The 18939-nt window shown below is 44.7% G+C and overlaps 1 protein-coding gene across 1 annotated transcript in view; it reads right to left on the bottom strand.

Annotated features, from left to right (window-relative positions):
- Positions 1-18939, bottom strand: part of LNP1 (leukemia NUP98 fusion partner 1) — a 103750-nt gene that overhangs the window by 56880 nt on the left and 27931 nt on the right. Inside the window, exon 2 of the mRNA XM_040338688.1 lies at positions 13083-13343. Within this exon, the coding sequence (XP_040194622.1) occupies positions 13083-13343 (261 nt within the window). The remainder of the gene's footprint in view (positions 1-13082; positions 13344-18939) is intronic.

Genomic DNA, 18939 nt, shown 5'->3' on the forward strand with positions numbered 1-18939 from the left:
GGGAGTTGTGGTGAAGCCCTCTCAGTGCCTAGTTCCATCAGGTACTCCCTCACCGCCCTTTGCTGCTCCCACAACCTCTTCAGCATGTGGAGGGTGGAGTTCCACCGCGTCACACTGTCCACAATCAGCCTGTGAAGGGGCAGATTGTACTTCCGCTGCAACTTGGACAGGGACGCGGTAGCAGTTGGGGAGCGCCTGAAGTGGCTGGCAATCCTACGCGCCTTTGCCACAATGTCACTCAACCCTGGATAAGTGCGCAGGAACTTCTGCACCACCAGGTTGAGGACATGTGCCAGACAGGGCACGTGGGTCAGACTGCCAGCACTAAGGGCGGCGAGTAGGTTGCTGCCGTTATCGCAGACAACCATACCTGCCTGGAGCCTTCGGGGTGTCAGCCACTTCTGGACCTGAGCCTGAAGTGCTTTCAGCACTTCTTCTCCAGTGTTTCTCCGGTCCCCTAAACTAACAAGCTAGAGCACGGCCTGACAGCGCACGTGCCCCACACTTGAGTAGCTACGGGGGCGCTTGCTGGGAGGCTCAGCAGCTGCGGAGACAGTGGCTTGAGGGAGACCAGCAGTTCTCCCCTGGACACCCCGGGGCGGCACCACAAGATCGGTTGCCGCCGATCCCTCACCGACGCCTCGGAGGGAAACCCAATGGGCCGTGAAGCTGATGTAGCGCCCCTGCCCATGCCTGCTGGTCCAGCCATCCATTGTCAGATGAACCCTGTCGCTGACAGCGTGATCCAGCGACAGGGTTACATTCTGCACAATGTTCTGGTGTAGGGCAGGGACACCAGTCCTGGCAAAGAAATGGCGGCTGGGGACACGCCATTGGGGTTGGGCCTGCTCCAACATCTGTCTGAAGGGGTTGCTGTCAACTATGTTGAAGGGCAGCAGATGTTGGGCAATAACCCTTGCCAGGAGCCCATTGAGGGAACGCACACGTCGGTCTCCAGGGGGGAAGGGAGTGGTGCGGTCAAAGGCGTCTGAAATCGACGCCTGGCGCCGGACGGCAGTGCGGGACACAGACGTGGAGGGTGCTGTGGAAGTAGAGGTCTGGCTGCCGGTACCAGTACCTCTACTAGAGGGAGCGGGGGGGCATGACCTGCTGGAAAGAGATGAAGATGTGGCAGGGGCTGCTGTACCCTGCTCACTTGTGGTGGTGGCGCTGCTACCACCACCACGCTTCATCTCGTCATACACCGCCCAGTGGTTTATCCTCAGGTGCTGGTTCAGGGCTGTGGTACCCACCCGAGCCAAACACTTCCCTCTCTTCACCCTCACTTTACAAATCCGGCAGATGGCCACGGTAGGGTTGTCTGCCACCAGGGTAAAGTAATTCCAGACAGGTGACTTCAGCACCGCCCTCCTGTCAGATGGGGTGACGCTTACTTGCACCTGCTGGGACTCGGTGCGCACAGGTGGAGCTGCCTGCTGCTGCTGCTGCTGCTGCTGCTGCTGCTCCTCCTCCTGACACCTCCTGCTGCCATCACCAGTGGAGACCCTGACGATGGTCTCCCTGGTGGTGACCTGGCGCACCGTTTCACCAGGGTGCCTACCTTCCCCGTCGTCACTGACGTAGTGAGCCGACGCGTCAGATGGCAACCATGATGGGTCACCCTCTTCGCCCCCAGAGATGTCAGACCAAGGGCTGAAATGTGTTGGTCTGAGGGAACCACCTGACATGGAGCCTCTAGCCTGGCTCCGCTGTCCCCTCACCCACGCCTGGGTCTGACTAGGTGCTGCTGTTTCCTGCACCAAAACAGCAGCACCAGTTTGAAGGGATGTCTCTGGGATACTGCCAGCAGGTATCCCATCCTCCTCATCCATCCCTTCAAAAAGGTCCTGACCATCAGGACAGAGCTGGAGGTCTGCCTGATGCATGGCCTCCCCCAAGAGATCCCTCTCACTGTCGCTGTCGAACAGTAAGATGCTGGACTCTTGGGGGCTGGGGGGGGGTAGTACAGGCACCGGTGTAATGGTGGTACTACTGTGAGTCGGGACCGACGACTCAGTGGCACTGCTGTGCCCCATGTAGTCCACCACTACTTGAGCCTGAGATGGCAATATCGGGCGGCTGCCCGATGGGAAGAACTCCCGGATCAGGCGTACTTCCCTTGCACCCGATCCTCTACCACTAGTAGGGGCACGAGAGGTACCCCGTGCTGGCAGCGATCCAGCACTGGGAGTAACTCCCCTACCCCTGCTGCCACGGCCACGGATGCCGCTCATTATTGCTGATATGTGTGTGGGGGGGGGTAAACTTTATTGGGGGGGGAAAATGTGAACAAAATGTGTTTTTGTGTATTTTTTACAAGACAGGCACGCAGACAAAGACGTACACAGACAGCTACTAAACTATAAGAAAAGTAGTACACCAGACAAGGACTACAAAATTAAAGAAAAAAAAAAAGCACTAAACAAACACTAACTTTTTTTTTTTTTTTTTTTTAAACACAAAACACAGACACTAAACACACACTAAGCTAAGCTAGATGAAATAAATGTACACTAACAGTGTGTACACTTACTACACAAAATTTAACTAAACTGAACACAAAACTTAGCTTTTAGAAAAGCTCTTTAGGAAAAACTAAACAAAATGTGAACTGAGAATGCCTAGCAAATATCACTGAACAGCGAACCTGCAAGATCTAACAGTAACACAAGATGAACAAAACTTAGCTTTTAGAAAAGCTCTTTTAGAAAGCTCAGCAAAATGTGTTCTGAAATCTCTAGCAAATATCACTGAACAGCGAGGATTGCAGGATCAAACAGTAACACAAATGAAAAAAACAGCACAAAACAGCACAAAACGTAGCTTTGAAAAAAGCTCTTGGGTCTATTGCTTTGAAAAAAGCAGTTGATATACTGGAAAAGATCCACTGGAATCACTAAATAGCAATGCTGGTGATGATCTAAATCAATCAGGAACAAAGACACAGGAAAACAGGAACACAGAAACAGCCTCCACACTCTATAGCCAGCTTCTGAATCTGCAATGAAATGGTGCTGGGAGTGAGCTTATATAATGTCCATGCAGGCAGGTTCCTATTGGTTGCTAACCTCTGACGAGTGTGGAAGGAGAACTCTGATTGGCTCTGATGCAAAAGGGCGGAGCAAATAATCGCGCAATATTCCTATTGCCGAATATTCGCATTGCGAATATTCGGCAATATAAAATGATCGCTTCAGCTACTCGGCCCAATGGCTCTAATCATACCAGCAATGCTTTTAGACGTCTATGGAGATCACTAGGATGTGATCTGTTTTAAAAATGAAACTGTAAAAATCGCTCTGATGCGGAAGATCGGGGCGAGGAAAGTAATCGCGCGATATTGCGTTTGCCGAATAATCGCATTGCGATCTTTCTGGAAAATTCAATGAACGCTTCAGCTACTCGGCCCAGGGTCTCTAATGATACCAGCAATGCTTTTAGACGTCGATGGAGATATCTAGGATGTGATCTGGTTCAAAAAAAAAATTGTAAAAAATCGAATATTCGGAATTGCGAATATTCACCGCGAATTTCGAAATATAGCGCGATTTCTCGAATATGCTATATTCGAGTCGAATATTCGCAATGCGAATATTCGTGAGCAACACTACTTATGTGTCAGGCAGAGTGCTTTAAATGCAATTCTGTCTTTTACTGGCAGCCAGTGAAGGGTTCTCAACGAAGGTGAGATTGATTCCCATTTTTTTTTCCCAGTCACCAGTCTGGCGGCCGTATTCTGAACGACTTGCAGACGGGAGATTTGGTACTTTGGGAGTCCGAGGTACAGGGCGTTAGCATAGTCCAGTCTGGAATTCACGATTGTTCCCACCACGACTGCTACGTCTTCTTTGGGGATAAATGGAATAAGTCTGCGTAGTAGGCGCAACAGATGGTGCGCTCCGCTGACTACTGACCCTATTTGTGCGTCCATTGTCATGAAGGTGTCGAAGATGACCCCGAGACTTTTGACTTTGGAGCTAGGGGTGATGATTTGGCCCAGAATGGGCGGCGGTGTCCAGGTTGTTGCCAGTTGACTCTTTCGGCTGGCGTGAAACATAAGGAGTTCTGTTTTTGAACTGTTGAGTTTAAGATAACTCTTAGTCATCCAGTTTTCTATCAAAGAGAGACATTTCTCTAAACTGGGATGATGATCCTTTTTGTTGCAGATGCGAAAATACAGTTGCGTATCGTCTGCATAAGAGTGATAGAGTACAGGGAGTGCAGAATTATTAGGCAAGTTGTATTTTTGAGGATTCATTTTATTATTGAACAACAACCATGTTCTCAATGAACCCCAAAAACTCATTAATATCAAAGCTGAATATTTTTGGAAGTAGTTTTTAGTTTGTTTTTAGTTTTAGCTATTTTAGGGGGATATCTGTGTGTGCAGGTGACTATTACTGTGCATAATTATTAGGCAACTTAACAAAAAAAAAATATATACCCATTTCAATTATTTATTTTTACCAGTGAATCCAATATAACATCTCAACATTCACAAATATACATTTCTGACATTCAAAAACAAAACAAAAACAAATCAGTGACCAATATAGCCACCTTTCTTTGCAAGGACACTCAAAAGCCTGACATCCATGGATTCTGTCAGTGTTTTGATCTGTTCACCATCAACATTGCGTGCAGCAGCAACCGCAGCCTCCCAGACACTGTTCAGAGAGGTGTACTGTTTTCCCTCCTTGTAAATCTCACATTTGATGATGGACCACAGGTTCTCAATGGGGTTCAGATCAGGTGAACAAGGAGGCCATGTCATTAGTTTTTCTTCTTTTATACCCTTTCTTGCCAGCCACGCTGTGGAGTACTGGAGTACAAATCATGTTTTTCTTGAAGGATGCAGACTTCTTCCTGTACCACTGCTTGAAAAAGGTGTCTTCCAGAAACTGGCAGTAGGACTGGGAGTTGAGCTTGACTCCATCCTCAACCCGAAAAGGCCCCACAAGCTCATCTTTGATGATACCAGCCCAAACCAGTACTCCACCTCCACCTTGCTGGCGTCTGAGTCGGACTGGAGCTCTCTGCCCTTTACCAATCCAGCCACGGGCCCATCCATCTGGCCCATCAAGATTCACTCTCATTTCATCAGTCCATAAAACCTTAGAAAAATCAGTCTTGAGATATTTCTTGGCCCAGTCTTGATGTTTCAGCTTGTGTGTCTTGTTCAGTGGTGGTCGTCTTTCAGCCTTTCTTACCTTGGCCATGTCTGAGTATTGCACACCTTGTGCTTTTGGGCACTCCAGTGATGTTGCAGCTCTGAAATATGGCCAAACTGGTGGCAAGTGGCATCTTGGCAGCTGCACGCTTGACTTTTCTCAGTTCATGGGCAGTTATTTTGCGCCTTGGTTTTTCCACACGCTTCTTGCGACCCTGTTGACTATTTTGAATGAAACTCTTGATTGTTCGATGATCACGCTTCAGAAGCTTTGCAATTTTAAGAGTGCTGCATCCCTCTGCAAGATATCTCACTATTTTTGACTTTTCTGAGCCTGTCAAGTCCTTCTTTTGACCCATTTTGCCAAAGGAAAGGAAGTTGACTAATAATTATGCACACCTGATATAGGGTGTTGATGTCATTAGACCACACACCTTCTCATTACAGAGATGCACATCACCTAATATGCTTAATTGGTAGTAGGCTTTCGAGCCTATACAGCTTGGAGTAAGACAACATGCATAAAGAGGATGATGTGGTCAAAATACTAATTTGCCTAATAATTCTGCACTCCCTGTAGTTCTTGGCTACTGATAATATCAAAGAGAGGGCGAAGATAGATGTTGAAAAGCACCGGTGACAGGGGGGATCCTTGGGGGACTCCACATGACACCGTGCGCTTTTCCGACGTGAAACAACCCAATTTAACTGTTTGTGATCGGTTTTCAAGAAAGGAAGAAAACCATGGTAAATCACCTTCTGCGACTTCTGCTACCTTGGCTAGTCGCATCAGTAACAGTTTGTGGTCTACCGTGTCAAAGGCTGCGCTTAGGTCCAGCAGAACCAGGAGACAAGATTCTCCTTTGTCTGCGGCCTCGAGGGCATCGTCCCATATTTTGAGTAAGGCCGTTTCTGTCCCGTGTCCGGGACGGAAGCCTGATTGTAATGGATCCAGTAGATTGTGGGTATCTAGATGCTGTTGCAGCTGTTGTACCACTACTTTCTCCATTATCTTGGAGAGAACATTTAGGCCTGTTATGGGACGGCGGTGAGTTGGGTCCTTGGGATCCAGGTTAGGTTTTTTCAAGATGGGCTGGATTGTGCCCTCTTTCAACAGGGATGGCACTGTGCCTTCCTTAAATGACTGGTTTATAAGCTGTGTGATGGGTGGTGCCAGGATGTCGGCACATTCCTTCAGCAGTTTGGTGGGGATGATATCATTGGGCGATGTGCTGTTCCGCAAAGCACCAATGATATTTTTTGTGGTATCGATGGAGATCGGTTCCAGAGTGAACTTTGTTGATTGTAGAGCGTTTCTGTGGGTGTTTTGTGGTTGATTGACGGTGGGGTTGAGGGGGGGTATTGTTTTGCATGATGCTTTCCCAGATTCTTTCAATTTTGTTGATGAAGAAATCCGATAGTTCATTGCAGAACTCTTGGGTGTCTGAGTTGGGGACTTCAAGACATCCTGGATTCATGGTCTGGGTAGCATAGAAAAACCACCCCGAGTCACGCTCGGGGATACCGCTAAGGGGGTTAATGTCTAAACCCACTGGCAACGAGAGTGAGTACACCCCACCTAAGTGAAAATGTCCAAATTGGGCCAAGTTAGCCATTTTCCCTCTTTGGTGTCATTTGACTCATTAGTGTTACAAGGTCTCAGGTGTGAATGGGAAGCAGGTGTGTTAAATTTGGTGTTATCGCTCTCACTCTCCCATACTGGTCAGTGGAAGTTTAACATGGCACCTCATGGCAAAAAACTCTGAGGATCTGAAAAAATAATTGTTGCTCTACATAAAGATGACCTAGGCTATAAGAAGATTGCCAAGACCCTGAAACTGAGCTGCAGCACGGTGGCCAAGACCATACAGAGGTTTAATAGGACAGGTTCCACTCAGAACAGGGCTCACCATGGTCAACCAAAGAAGTTGAGTGTGCGTGCTTAGCGTCATAGCCAGAGGTTGTCTTTGGGAAATAGACATATGAGTGCTGCCAGCATTGCTGCAGAGGTTGAAGGGTAGGGGGTCAGCCTGTCAGTGCTCAGACCATACGCCGCACACTGCATCAATTTTGTCTGCATGGTTGTCATCGCAGAAGTAAGCCTCTTCTAAAGATGATGCGTAAAAAGCCTGAAAACAGTTTGCGGAAGACAAGCAGACTAAGGATATGGCTTACTAGAACCATGTCATGTGGTCTGATGAGACCAAGATAAACTTATTTGGTTAGATGGTGTCAAGCATGTGTGGCGGCAACCAGGTGAGGAGTACAAAGACAAGTGTGTCTTGCCTACAGTCAAGCATGGTGGTGGGAGTGTCATGGTCTGGGGCTGCATGAGTGCTGCCGGCATTGTGAAGCTACAGTTCATTGAGGAACCCATGAATGGAAACATGTACTGTACTGAAACAGAGCATGATCCCCCTACCTTTGGAGACTGGGCCGCAGGGCAGTATTCCAACATAACGACCCCAATGGTGGCCACACAAAATATTAACAATTTGGGCCCAACTTGGAGATTTTCACTTAGGGGTGTACTCACTTTTGTTGCCAGCAGTTTAGACATTAATGGCTGTGTGTTGAGTTATTTTGAGGGAACAGAATATTGACACTGTTATACAAGCTGAACACTCACTACTTTACATTGTAGCAAAGTGTAATTTCTTCAGTGTTGTCACGTGAAAATATATATTAAAATATTTACAAAAATGTGAGAGGTGTACTCATTTTTTGTGAGATACTGTATATTATATATATATATATATATATATATATATATATATATATATATATACACACACACACACAGTATATATAAAGAAATATATATATATATATTTATTTCCCTTCAAATATTCATCAAGACTGGGAAAATTTAAAAACAATTAAAATAAGCTTTGCCACTAAGGCCCCTTTCAGACGAACGGCTGTTTTGCCGCAGCTAAAAGCATGTTTATGTTTTGCTGGAATTCAAGACTCCAGGCACAGCGATCAGCTGCATTTGTACAGTGCTTTTAGTTGCGGTTGCGTTTAGCCGCGGCACGATATTGAACAGGGATCCGACTTGGATCCCTGCCAATATCAAGCACTGTGTCTGGTTTGAATCTTGAGGGGGAACTCCACGCCAAATTTCAAATTAAAAAACGGCATGGGTTCCCCCTACAAGAGCATACCAGGCCCTTGGATCTGCTATGGATTTTAAGGAGATACCCCGTCTGTTCCCCCCAAAATCCATACCAGACCCGTATCCAAGCAGCAGCCCGGCCGGTCAGGAAAGCACCTGACACGGTTAAGGAGGGGGGGGTGCTCGCTCGTTCGCACCCCTTTCCTGACCGGCCGGGCTGCTGCTCAGATACGGGTCTGATATGGATTTTGGGGGGAACCCCACGCCGTTTTTTCAGCGTACGTGGTGCCTCCTTAAAATCCATAACAGACCCAAGGGCCTGGTATGCTCTTGTAGGGGGAACCCATGCCGTTTTTTTATTTTAAATTTGGCGTGGAGTTTCCCCTCAAGATTCATACCAAACGCAGCTGACACAGTGCACTGCGGTTACCTGCGGTTATGTGCCGATAGCTGCGGAATTTTGCAGCTGAACGCATTGAGTTCTATTTTTTCTATCCGCACAAAACCACGGGGGAACAAAACCGCAGGTAAACGTAGTGTGTGAATGATGTCATAGGAAAGCATTGTGTGCTTCTAGCTGTGGTAAAATCCGCAGGTAAAAGCGCCATTCTATCCATCCGTGTGAAAGGGGCCTAATTGTGACTTTGACCACCTGTATCTTTAAGGCAATCAATTGCAAATTGTCAAAAGTTATTTATACAATTGTCCAGATAATTGGATGAACTAAATAACAAGATAGTCTCAATATCTACAATATACCGTAGATTACATAACACAATAGATTTGACCAAAAAAAATGGTTAAAAATTTAATTTCCCAGTGGGCAGGCTACATCAGCATTATTTAAAAAAATACATTCATTACACAACAATACTATTGAGTATAGCGAAAAATGCCTTTTCCAACTTTGTGTTGAAATAAAGACTAAATCAATTTGCATGATGGCATTTAAATAATGGTTTTAGTGGTATGCATACCACGTCACTGGTTTAACAACAACAGGCTGAGTAGTTTTGTCTATATCTACAGTATATAAATCAGCATAAGATCATAGTAAATGTGGTGCTAGGTAGGTCATTTGGGGTGGATAAAATCTCTCCTTTTAAAGGCCATAAGATGTTAAAGTTAATCAATCTAATATATATGTAGTTTAGAGTTAAAGTGTCAGGCCTCGTACACACGACCGAGTTTCCTGGCAAAAAACAGCAAGAAACTTGCTGGGAGATATTTTTTTGCCGAGGAAACTGGTCGTGTGTACATTTTCGTCGAGGAAACTGTCGAGAAACTCGACGAGCCAAAAAGAGAGCATGTTCTCTATTTCCTTGACGGGAATGGAGAAAATTGGCTTGTCAAGTTCCTCGACAGCCTAACAAGGAACTCGACGAGGATGTGTTTCGCCCGTCGAGTTCCTTGGTCGTGTGTACGAGGCTTCATAGTGTACTCCTTCCTGAGCAACAGGAACTTGCATGCCATTATGGAAGAATCAACAGAAATCCAAAGATGTCTCAACTCCAAGGGATATAACAGCTGAAGCTCAAAACTCAAGGTCAACAAAAGAGGAGACCCCTCATCACCTCCCATATCATCACCTCCCATATCATCACCTCCCATATCATCACCTCCCATAGTCATATAAGGGGTCTTAGACCTCGTACACACGATAGGTTAAAGAGAGGACAATGGTCTGAAGGACCGCTTTCATCGGTCAAAACCGATCGTGTGTGGGCCCCATAGGTTATTTAACCATCAGTTAAAAAAAAGCCAACTTGCTTTAAATTTAACCAATGGATTCCTAACCGATGGGAAAAAAACGATCGTTAGTAGGCACAACCATCGGTTAAAAATCCATGCGTGCTCAGAATTAGGTCGACGCATGCTTGGAAGCATTGAACTTTGTTTTTTTTCAGCACGTCGTTGTGTTTTACGTCAACGCGTTCTGACACAATCATTTTTTTAACCGATGGTGTGTAGGCGTGACGGACCATCAGTCAGCTTCATCGGTTAACCGATGACAACGGTCCTATAGACCGTTCTCATCGGATGGACTGATCGTGTGTACGAGGCTTTAGTGGATCACATCCTCATACCTCCCAACATTTTGAGATGGGAATGAGGGACACCTACTAGCAAACATATGTAAGCATAGGACAAGCACCCCTGTCACATCCCCTTAAAGGAAAATTAACCAAAAAAGGTTAATTAAATAAATAAGGGATTTTTTAATTTACCACTACTATTCCTTTATGCTGGTGTTTAAAATTTACAAATGCAGCAATTTAGAATTTGGATGAAAGGTTTAGCATCGGGAAACACTTTTTGAAAAGATAAAAAGTGCATTTTATAAACTAGATTAGATCAAAATGAGGGACACATGAGGAGGAATGAGGGACAGAGGGACATTGCTCCAAATCAGGGACAGTCCCTCGAAAATCAGGGACAGTTGGGAGCTATGCATCCTCTCCAGTGGTTGTATCTGCAAACGATGAACTGGATATACAGTATGCAGCATATAAATCTGTCCAGCTATATGGCCATATGGAGATTGTCAAACCATGCATATTACGTAAGTGGTGAAATCCTTAACATGACCACATTTTTAATCATAGTATTATCCATCCAGAAATGACACCAATTCGAAAGGCATTTAACAATATAAGTGTTGATTGACAGAGGGTCCTGAAAGGGCCATGTGTTATATGATATTCCAAACTTACAGTTCTCAGTACACAAACATGAATGGCACCACAATGTCGGTCCATCCAGGAAAGAGTCAGCAAATAAAAAGGTGATAAGGAAACAATGTTACATCTCCTGTGGCTGTCCCAGTAGTGGCTAGGGAGATGTACCGCAAGGAGTTACCTGTTTTGTCACTAACCAAGTGATAATTGGTGCCTGATAGAAGGAAAAACATGACGGTGGTTCTAACTTCTCACCACTCTATCCAAATTTAAAAAAATGCCATTAATTAAACTTTGAGATATAACCAGTAATATATATAAAAGTAATCTGATATTATTACCGGTATATAAAGGCATTAAAGATAATTTTTTACTTTGAAACCAGACAGACATATTTTGAAATGCGTCAACATTTCTAAAGCAATATTCTTATTCTGGCACCATCTAGTGTTCAGTATAGGAATATCCCCTTAAATCAGAAAATAAATCACCCACACTGATGAACAAAAAATATGGAATCAAAGCCTTACAAATGCATGCCTCCCAATATTTTGAGATAGGAAAGAGGGACACCTACTGTATGAGCAAAAAGACTGTAGGCAAAGAGCACCTCTGCGACAGCCCTGTTATATGGAGAAGTCATGCACAAAAAAATTGTTAAATCCACAATTATTTTTTGCTGCTACAATTCCTTATACTGGCTATTGAATGCACAAATGCAACAGTTTAGAAATTGGGTAAAAGGTTTAGCAATGTAAAACACTTTCTGATAGACACAGAGTGTACGTTTTTTAAAGGCACAGGGGTAGATCCACAAAGAAAGTACGCCAGCGTATCTATTGATACGCCGGCGTAATTTCAAAATTCCCGTGTCGTAGCTTTGTTTTGAATCCTCAAAACAAGATACAACGCCATCTGGGTTAGATCCGACAGGCGTACGTCTTCGTACGCCTTCGGATCTTAGATGCAATTTTTCGACGTCCGCTAGGTGGCGTTCCCGTCGTAATCCGCGTCGAGTATGCAAATTAGCTATTTCCGACGATCCACGAACGTACGAGCGGCCGTCGTATTTTTTTACGTCGTTTCCGTTCGGCTTTTTCCGGCGTATAGTTAAAGCTGCTATCTGGTGGCGTACTCAATGTTAAGTATGGCCGTCGTTCCCGCGTATAATTTTGAAAATGTTACGTCGTTTGCGTAAGTCGTCCGTGAATGGGGCTGGACGCCATTTACATTCACGTAGAAAAAAATGACGTAATTTGGAGCAATGCACCATGGGAGTTTTGACGGACGGGGCAATGCGCAGTTGGTTCGGCGTGGGGACGCTCTTCATTTAAATGAAACACGCCCCCTACCCGCCCAATTTGAATTCCGCGCCCTTACGCCGCGAGAGATACACTACGCCGCCGTAGTCAAAGTAAGTTACAGCGGCGTAGCGTATCTGACATCTGCGCCGGGCGCAGCGTATGTATGTGGATCTGCCCCCATGTATATACAGTTGTGCAGGGTCATAGAGAAACATATTCAAAATACCAGTGCCCCATCTATCTCTACCCGACACTGGCTTCATATTAGCTTCCTGTAATGCCCTCCACAGAACTCTAATGCCTAGTACACACTACTAAGTTAACCCAGTTAACCCAGCAGGGCTGAATGAAAAAAATCTGACAGCTCAGGAAGTCACTGTACTAACTATGCAATGTTAGTACATCGACCCCCCCCCCCCCCCCACCACCACCACCACCACCACAACACTCTGTTCAGCCGATCAGCAGACCTTTTCTGTCTTCCATCAGACCAGCTGTAGTACACATGGGGAGAATTAAGGCCGGTTTCTACAGAACCGGTCGATGCCGCCTGACATTCGGCCCGTGTGTACTAGGCTAAAGAGTACAGTGCTGTAATTTTAACACTGGGAGCTCCCACCACTTTCACAATCATATTATGTTGCCCATGAATTTGGGGCTCTGGTTAGCCACCACCCCCATATCCCATATTACATACAATGAGGAAACCTATACTCTGCACTTAGGATCCCACAGCCTGGGACAAGAGCTCCAAATAAGAATGATTTCATGAAGTGCACTGTACCTACCAATCCTTCTTGTAATTCACCTACCAGAGATGTGGAGCGTTTTGTCCGAAAGCGCAGCTGCTTATCAAATGATTCTGAGAATTCCTGTATAGAATTGGATCGTTTTTTCTGTTCTTTGCTCTCAGGCACTAAGGTTTCCACTGAGAACAGTTTACTTATCTTGCTCTGGCTGTTGCTTTTGCTGTCCTTGTCCTCTCGAGGTTCCTTGAAGCCCTTAAGGTAGACTGGAGACGGCGCCTTAGAGGCCGAGTGGAATCGAGCCGCGTGCATTGCAGTAAGCTGGGCCTGAAAAATTAGTAGGAAAATTCAGTCATTATGGACAACATTAATCACTATGACACCTGTCATGTTGATCCTCAAAGTTTAATACTAAGTCACTTGAAATGATCTAGGGGAATTTTTCTGTGTATATGCTTTTAAAACACTTCAATGAAGAAAAAAGGGACACAGAGTTATTTACTCATTTAGCCATATTCTATGAACATGCCCATAGTGGAAGTCAGTACAGGAAGAGATGAATGGAGAAAACAAAATCTTCTCTGCTGTAAGTGCACTGAATATGACCTCGTAATTTGTTACATGTTAAGTGTCTGAAAAACACAGGTTTCTTGTGCCCATACTCTTCCGGAATCTGCATGCTTGTCACCCCCATCATCACCCCAGAGAGTGGGGAAAGCATTGAGTATTCCCTATTTTTTTTAAATAACATCCTTGTCCCTAGAATAGGGCTACAGGTAAATGTTGTGTGCCAGGTGGTAGTCAGCCTGATCAATTTGTAGTATTCAGTGATTACAGGACTTCTGTTAATTCCATTTTAATTTGTGGCTTCTCACTTCTGTCAGTAGGTGGTGCTGTTGCCTTTGACATTAGAGTGATGAGTTAGACCGCATACACACGATAGGATCGCCAGAGGAGAACGGTCTGAAGGACCGTTTTCATCAGTCCAAACTGATCGTGTCGACAAAAGCAAAGAAAGAAAGGTGCACCAGCCTAGTGTGTTACCGTTGACAGATTTATTAAAATAAAATGGTAATGAAAATTACTCACAAGAGAACTGACATGGTAAGCTTCTTCAGATCACTGCTGTGCTCTGATGAAGAGGTCCTTGTCGCCTCAAAACGTGACATGGTAAGCCTCTTCAGATCACTGCTGTGCTCTGATGAAGAGGTCCTTGTCGCCTCAAAACGTGCCAGCCGGCAGTGACACACCTCTATCCCCCCTATTCTGGAGTGCGGTTCGAGGGGTATCTACCACAACGTTTTTGACAAGCTTACCATGTCAGTTCTCTTGTGAGTAGTTTTTCCATTTTATTTTAATAAATCTGTCAGAGGTAAAACACTAGGCTGGTGCGCCTTTCTTTCTTTGCTTTTGTCGTTTTCTACTAGGACACTCCCCGTCCACGAAGGGCAGCAAGGCCACTGTTACCTGTTTTTGACACTGTTGGTGTGTTCCATGTGGAATATTGAATAACTGTTGGACAATCCACCCGTGCGCAGGAGTTTGTTTTTCTTTCTGTTTTTCAAACTGATCGTGTGTAGGCCCCATAGGTTCTTTAACCTTCGGTCAAAAAAATTAGAACTTGCTTTAAAATTGAACCGATGGTTGCTTAACCGATAGGTCAAAACCGATCGTTAGTATGCAAAAGCATCGGTTAAAAACCCACGCATGCTCAGAATCAAGTCAACGCATGCTTGGAAGCATTGAACTTCGTTTTTTTCAGCACGTCGTTGTGTTTTACGTCACTGCATTCTGACACAATCGGTTTTTTAACCGATGGTGTGTAGGCGCGACGGACCATCAGTCAGGTTCATCGGTTAACCGATGAAAACGGTCCTTCGGACCCTTCTAATCGGATGGACCGATCGTGTGTACGCGTCCTTACAGTGAAGTTCAGGTTATGATAAACATAGCTTTATCAACCAACCATATTTGTGGCTAAGCATGTTGGGAAAGGTTATTTAATAGAATGAAGTCAGGTGATCAGGCAGTACGTTCCCGCCCGGGGCTTCGGCCTGGGTGGATGGTGCGTGTATAGTTCCTTGCTGCTAGGCCCAAAGCCTGGGGCCTATCCAGGTAGCTTCGGCTGCTAGGCCTAACCGAGGCCTATACGGGTGTTTAAGTTTATGCGGAGAAAAGCCTGCCTAAGATCCGGAAAGGATTCTAGAGGGATGAAGTTCTAAGGAAGCACCAGAGGGGACTTTTATGAGCTGGAGGCTATGAAATGGCTGGGAGGACTTCAGAGGGAACTCATCCAAGGGAACCAGTGCATGAAGCAGGGAGTAAAGTTTAGTTGCTAGAGGAGACAGTTTGTCCTACAAAGTACAGATGTGCTGGTTCAGCTTAAAGGCTCTTATTCCTGTCTGCCTTACTTCACCTATTTTTGTCTAAGGAGTCTGCCAATCTGCCGGTTGCTGATCTTACTAAGGGTGTCCTGTGCCCTATTCCCCTCTCTCCCATATTTTTCCTGTTCTGAGAAATAAACATCTCTTTTTTTTAGGCATAAAAGTGATTGGCACCCAACATTGTTTCTGGTTCATATCCCACCATGCCCAAAAACCTGTACCCTGAGGATGTATGCCAGCCTTCCCTACCCCCGGTAGTCACCATTAGACTCTCAAAAAGTCGGGGTAGGCGATACAAACAGATGGAAAACAACACCAGTGATTTAAGTACCTTAACATACTACGTTATTTGCCTGATAAGGAAGCATCGCTTTGTTAGCTTCACAGCTGTCAATCTTACAAACATAAATTTCCCACTAGTTCCATTACTGTAGGTCAGAGACCAAAGCCTTAAAGCGGAGCTCCGCTGAAAAAAATTATTAAAAGCCAGTAGCTACAAATACGAGGGCGGCTGCGGGAGCTTCGATCTCAGGTAAGTACTTCATAATGAGCTAGTATGCTATGCATACTAGCTCATTATGTCTTTGTCTTGCAGGGTTTTTTTTTTTTTTTTTTTTCGTTAAAGAGGGTTTACTTCCTCTTTTAGAGTTGTGTTGGAGTGAAGTTGCGCAGTTAAAGGTTTCAGATGCAACTGGACTGGACATTAATTTATTCCAGCTAACAGACCAGGACATTTGTGTGGGTGCGGTCTCAGAATTTACACTGTCTGCATTTGGGCTATGCACCCACAACTGGACAGATTGGGAACAGTGCCTGTGTCCACTGCCTGCCAATTGACACGAATGGGACTGCCTCTGGCCACATCAGAGGGCTCCGCAGGCCATTGGTTAGGCACCCCTGCCGTAAGTGAAGGAGGCCTTGGTAAGAATTTAGCAGGAATTTTAAAAGTGATGTTGTGTTTATGTGTACTTCTAATAACCATAGGTTGGACTTGATGGACTTGTGTTTTTTTTTTCAACCTCACCTATTATGTAACTATGTAAATACCTGTAATAATGGTTTTAGTGCATTTAGGCAAAAATAGTGATTTGATAAACATTTGGGCAACTACCGTGGGGTCTAAAATATCGGTAGCACCTTTTTGATTCTACAGGTCATGTGCTTTCGGAAATTGCATGGTTTGGGGTTTTTTTTTTTTTTGAACGCTGAATGCTGTAAAAATTGATAACCTCCAGATTTATAGACTAAATTGCTCATTTACATTTTTGCGTACACCATTTCACAAAAAGACACAATTTGAAATTTACAAATATTTATGAACTCAATAAAGTTTTAGCTCTTTTATTTAGTGGTCATTTAACCACTTTAGCCACGGACCATTTGGGTGGTCAAAGACCAGGCCACTTTTTGCGATTCGGCACTGCGTTGTTTTAACTGACAATTGCGCGGTCGTGTGACATGGCTCCCAAACAAAATTAACGTCCCTTTTGTCTCACAAATAGAGCTTTCTTTTGGTGGTATTTGATCACCTCTGCGGTTTTTATTTTTTGCGCTATAAACAGAAATAGAGCGCCAATTTTGAAAAAAATGCAATATTTTTAACTTTTTGCTATAATAAATATCCCCCAAAAATATATAAAAAAACGTTTTCCTCAGTTTAGGCCGATACGTATTCTTCTGCATATTTTTGGTAAAAAAAAATCGCAATAAGCCTTTATTCATTGGTTTGCGCAAAAGTTATAGTGTTTACAAAATAGGGGATAGTTTTATGGCATTTTTACTTATTATTTTTTTTACTAGTCATGGCGGTGATCAGTGATTTTTTTTCATGACTGCGACATTATGGCGGACACATTGGACACTTTTGACACATTTTTGGGACCATTGTCATTTTCACAGCAATCAGTCCTTTAAAAATGCACTGGTTGCTGTGAAAATGACACTGGCAGTGAAGGGATTAACCACTAGGTGGCGCTGTAGGGGTTAAGTGTTTCCTGCCTTGTGTTTCTAACTATAGGGGGGATGGGCTCTCTGTCACATGACACTGATCTCCGCTCCGAGTACACAGAGCAGAGATCAGCGTCATTCTCACTGGGCAGAGCAAGGAGATGCTTGTTTACACAAGCATCGCCACGCTCTATACCTCCGTGAGACAATCGCGGGGATCCCCGTGGCGATCAACCTGCGGGACCCACGGTCCGACTCACGGGGAAGGCGGCAGGGTCGCGAGCACGCCGGCGGCAGTGCACTCGCAACCACATGGCAGGCATTTAAAGGGCCACGTACAGGTACGTGATAATGCCTGTCCATGCCATTCTGCCGACGTGTATATATACAGTGGGCGGTCCTTAAGCGGTTAAGCAAAATGTTGTAAGTTTTGCTGTCTTCTGCGTCCGCTAATGTTGTTAGGGTTTGTTTAGCAAAAATATTGTTTTGATACACATTTGTGCAAATACTATGGGGCTTAAAAAGTTCTGACTCCTTCACTCTATATATGTTGTATGTTACACAGCTCTGACCAAAGTGTTCTTTATCTCAACAGTTGTTGGTTTTAATTAAGTTCTTCTTTAAGGTAGGCTCAGTCAGGCAAATATATATTTTTGTGTGCAGAAAAGCATATTTCATTAAACGTTTTCATTTTTTTAAATGATCCTTTGTCCTGAGGTTTATGTGCGTCTGTGAGACTGTCAGGTTTTTTTTTTTCAGTAATTAGGAGTATTTTGTGGCACGTTTAGAGTGTATACATGGGCTGGGCTCAAGTTCTGTTTAAACATTTCCCTTTAAGCCACTCCCAATGTTAGGGGCAACTAGACTATGACTACCATTTGCCATGGACTTGGATGTGTTTTCTGCTTAGTCCTAGGGGTTCCCAAGTCTTTAATAATTCTAGTCATGCTGACATTTTGTCATGCTGTTTTGACTTTTTCATTTTAAAGTGAAGCGGATTACTCGTTATGGTCATTATTAATTTTTACATATTGTTTATTTTTATTTTTTAAATATAAATTCTTAATTTATAATAGGGGTTTCTGTCAAATTTTAGGTTGTCAGTAAAAAAATGCACTCTGTCAGTAAATTTTCTATGTTTCGTCAGTGAAAAAAGTTGTGGGAGGTTGGCAAACCTGTCAGAAAACTGCAATCTTAAAGCGGAGCTCCACCCAAAAGTGGAACTTCCGCTCATTGCACTCTCCGCTCATTGTACTCCTTCCCCCTTCCGGTGCCACATTTGGCACCTTTCGGGGGGAGGGGAGATAGGATACCTGTCTTTCACAGGTATCCTGCCCCCACTTCCTGGAGCCTCAGCAGCAGATATTTGCATCACCGCTCAGGCTCCCTTATCCTCCTTCCTCGGCTGCCGTGCCAGTAGGAGAGAGGAGCAGAGCCTCGTGCTTGCGCAGTATGGTTGCTCCTGTCCCTCTGTCAAATGCAGCAAGTGAGGGAGAAAAAAAAAAGAAATAACAGAGACAGTTGCAAGCTGACAGCTCAGTCCCTGCAGCCTGTTCTCTGCTGCCAGAACTGTGGACTGGGCTGCATTACCA

The sequence above is a fragment of the Rana temporaria genome, chromosome 2, assembly GCF_905171775.1.
Source record: "Rana temporaria chromosome 2, aRanTem1.1, whole genome shotgun sequence".
Taxonomy (NCBI): Eukaryota; Metazoa; Chordata; class Amphibia; order Anura; family Ranidae; genus Rana; species Rana temporaria.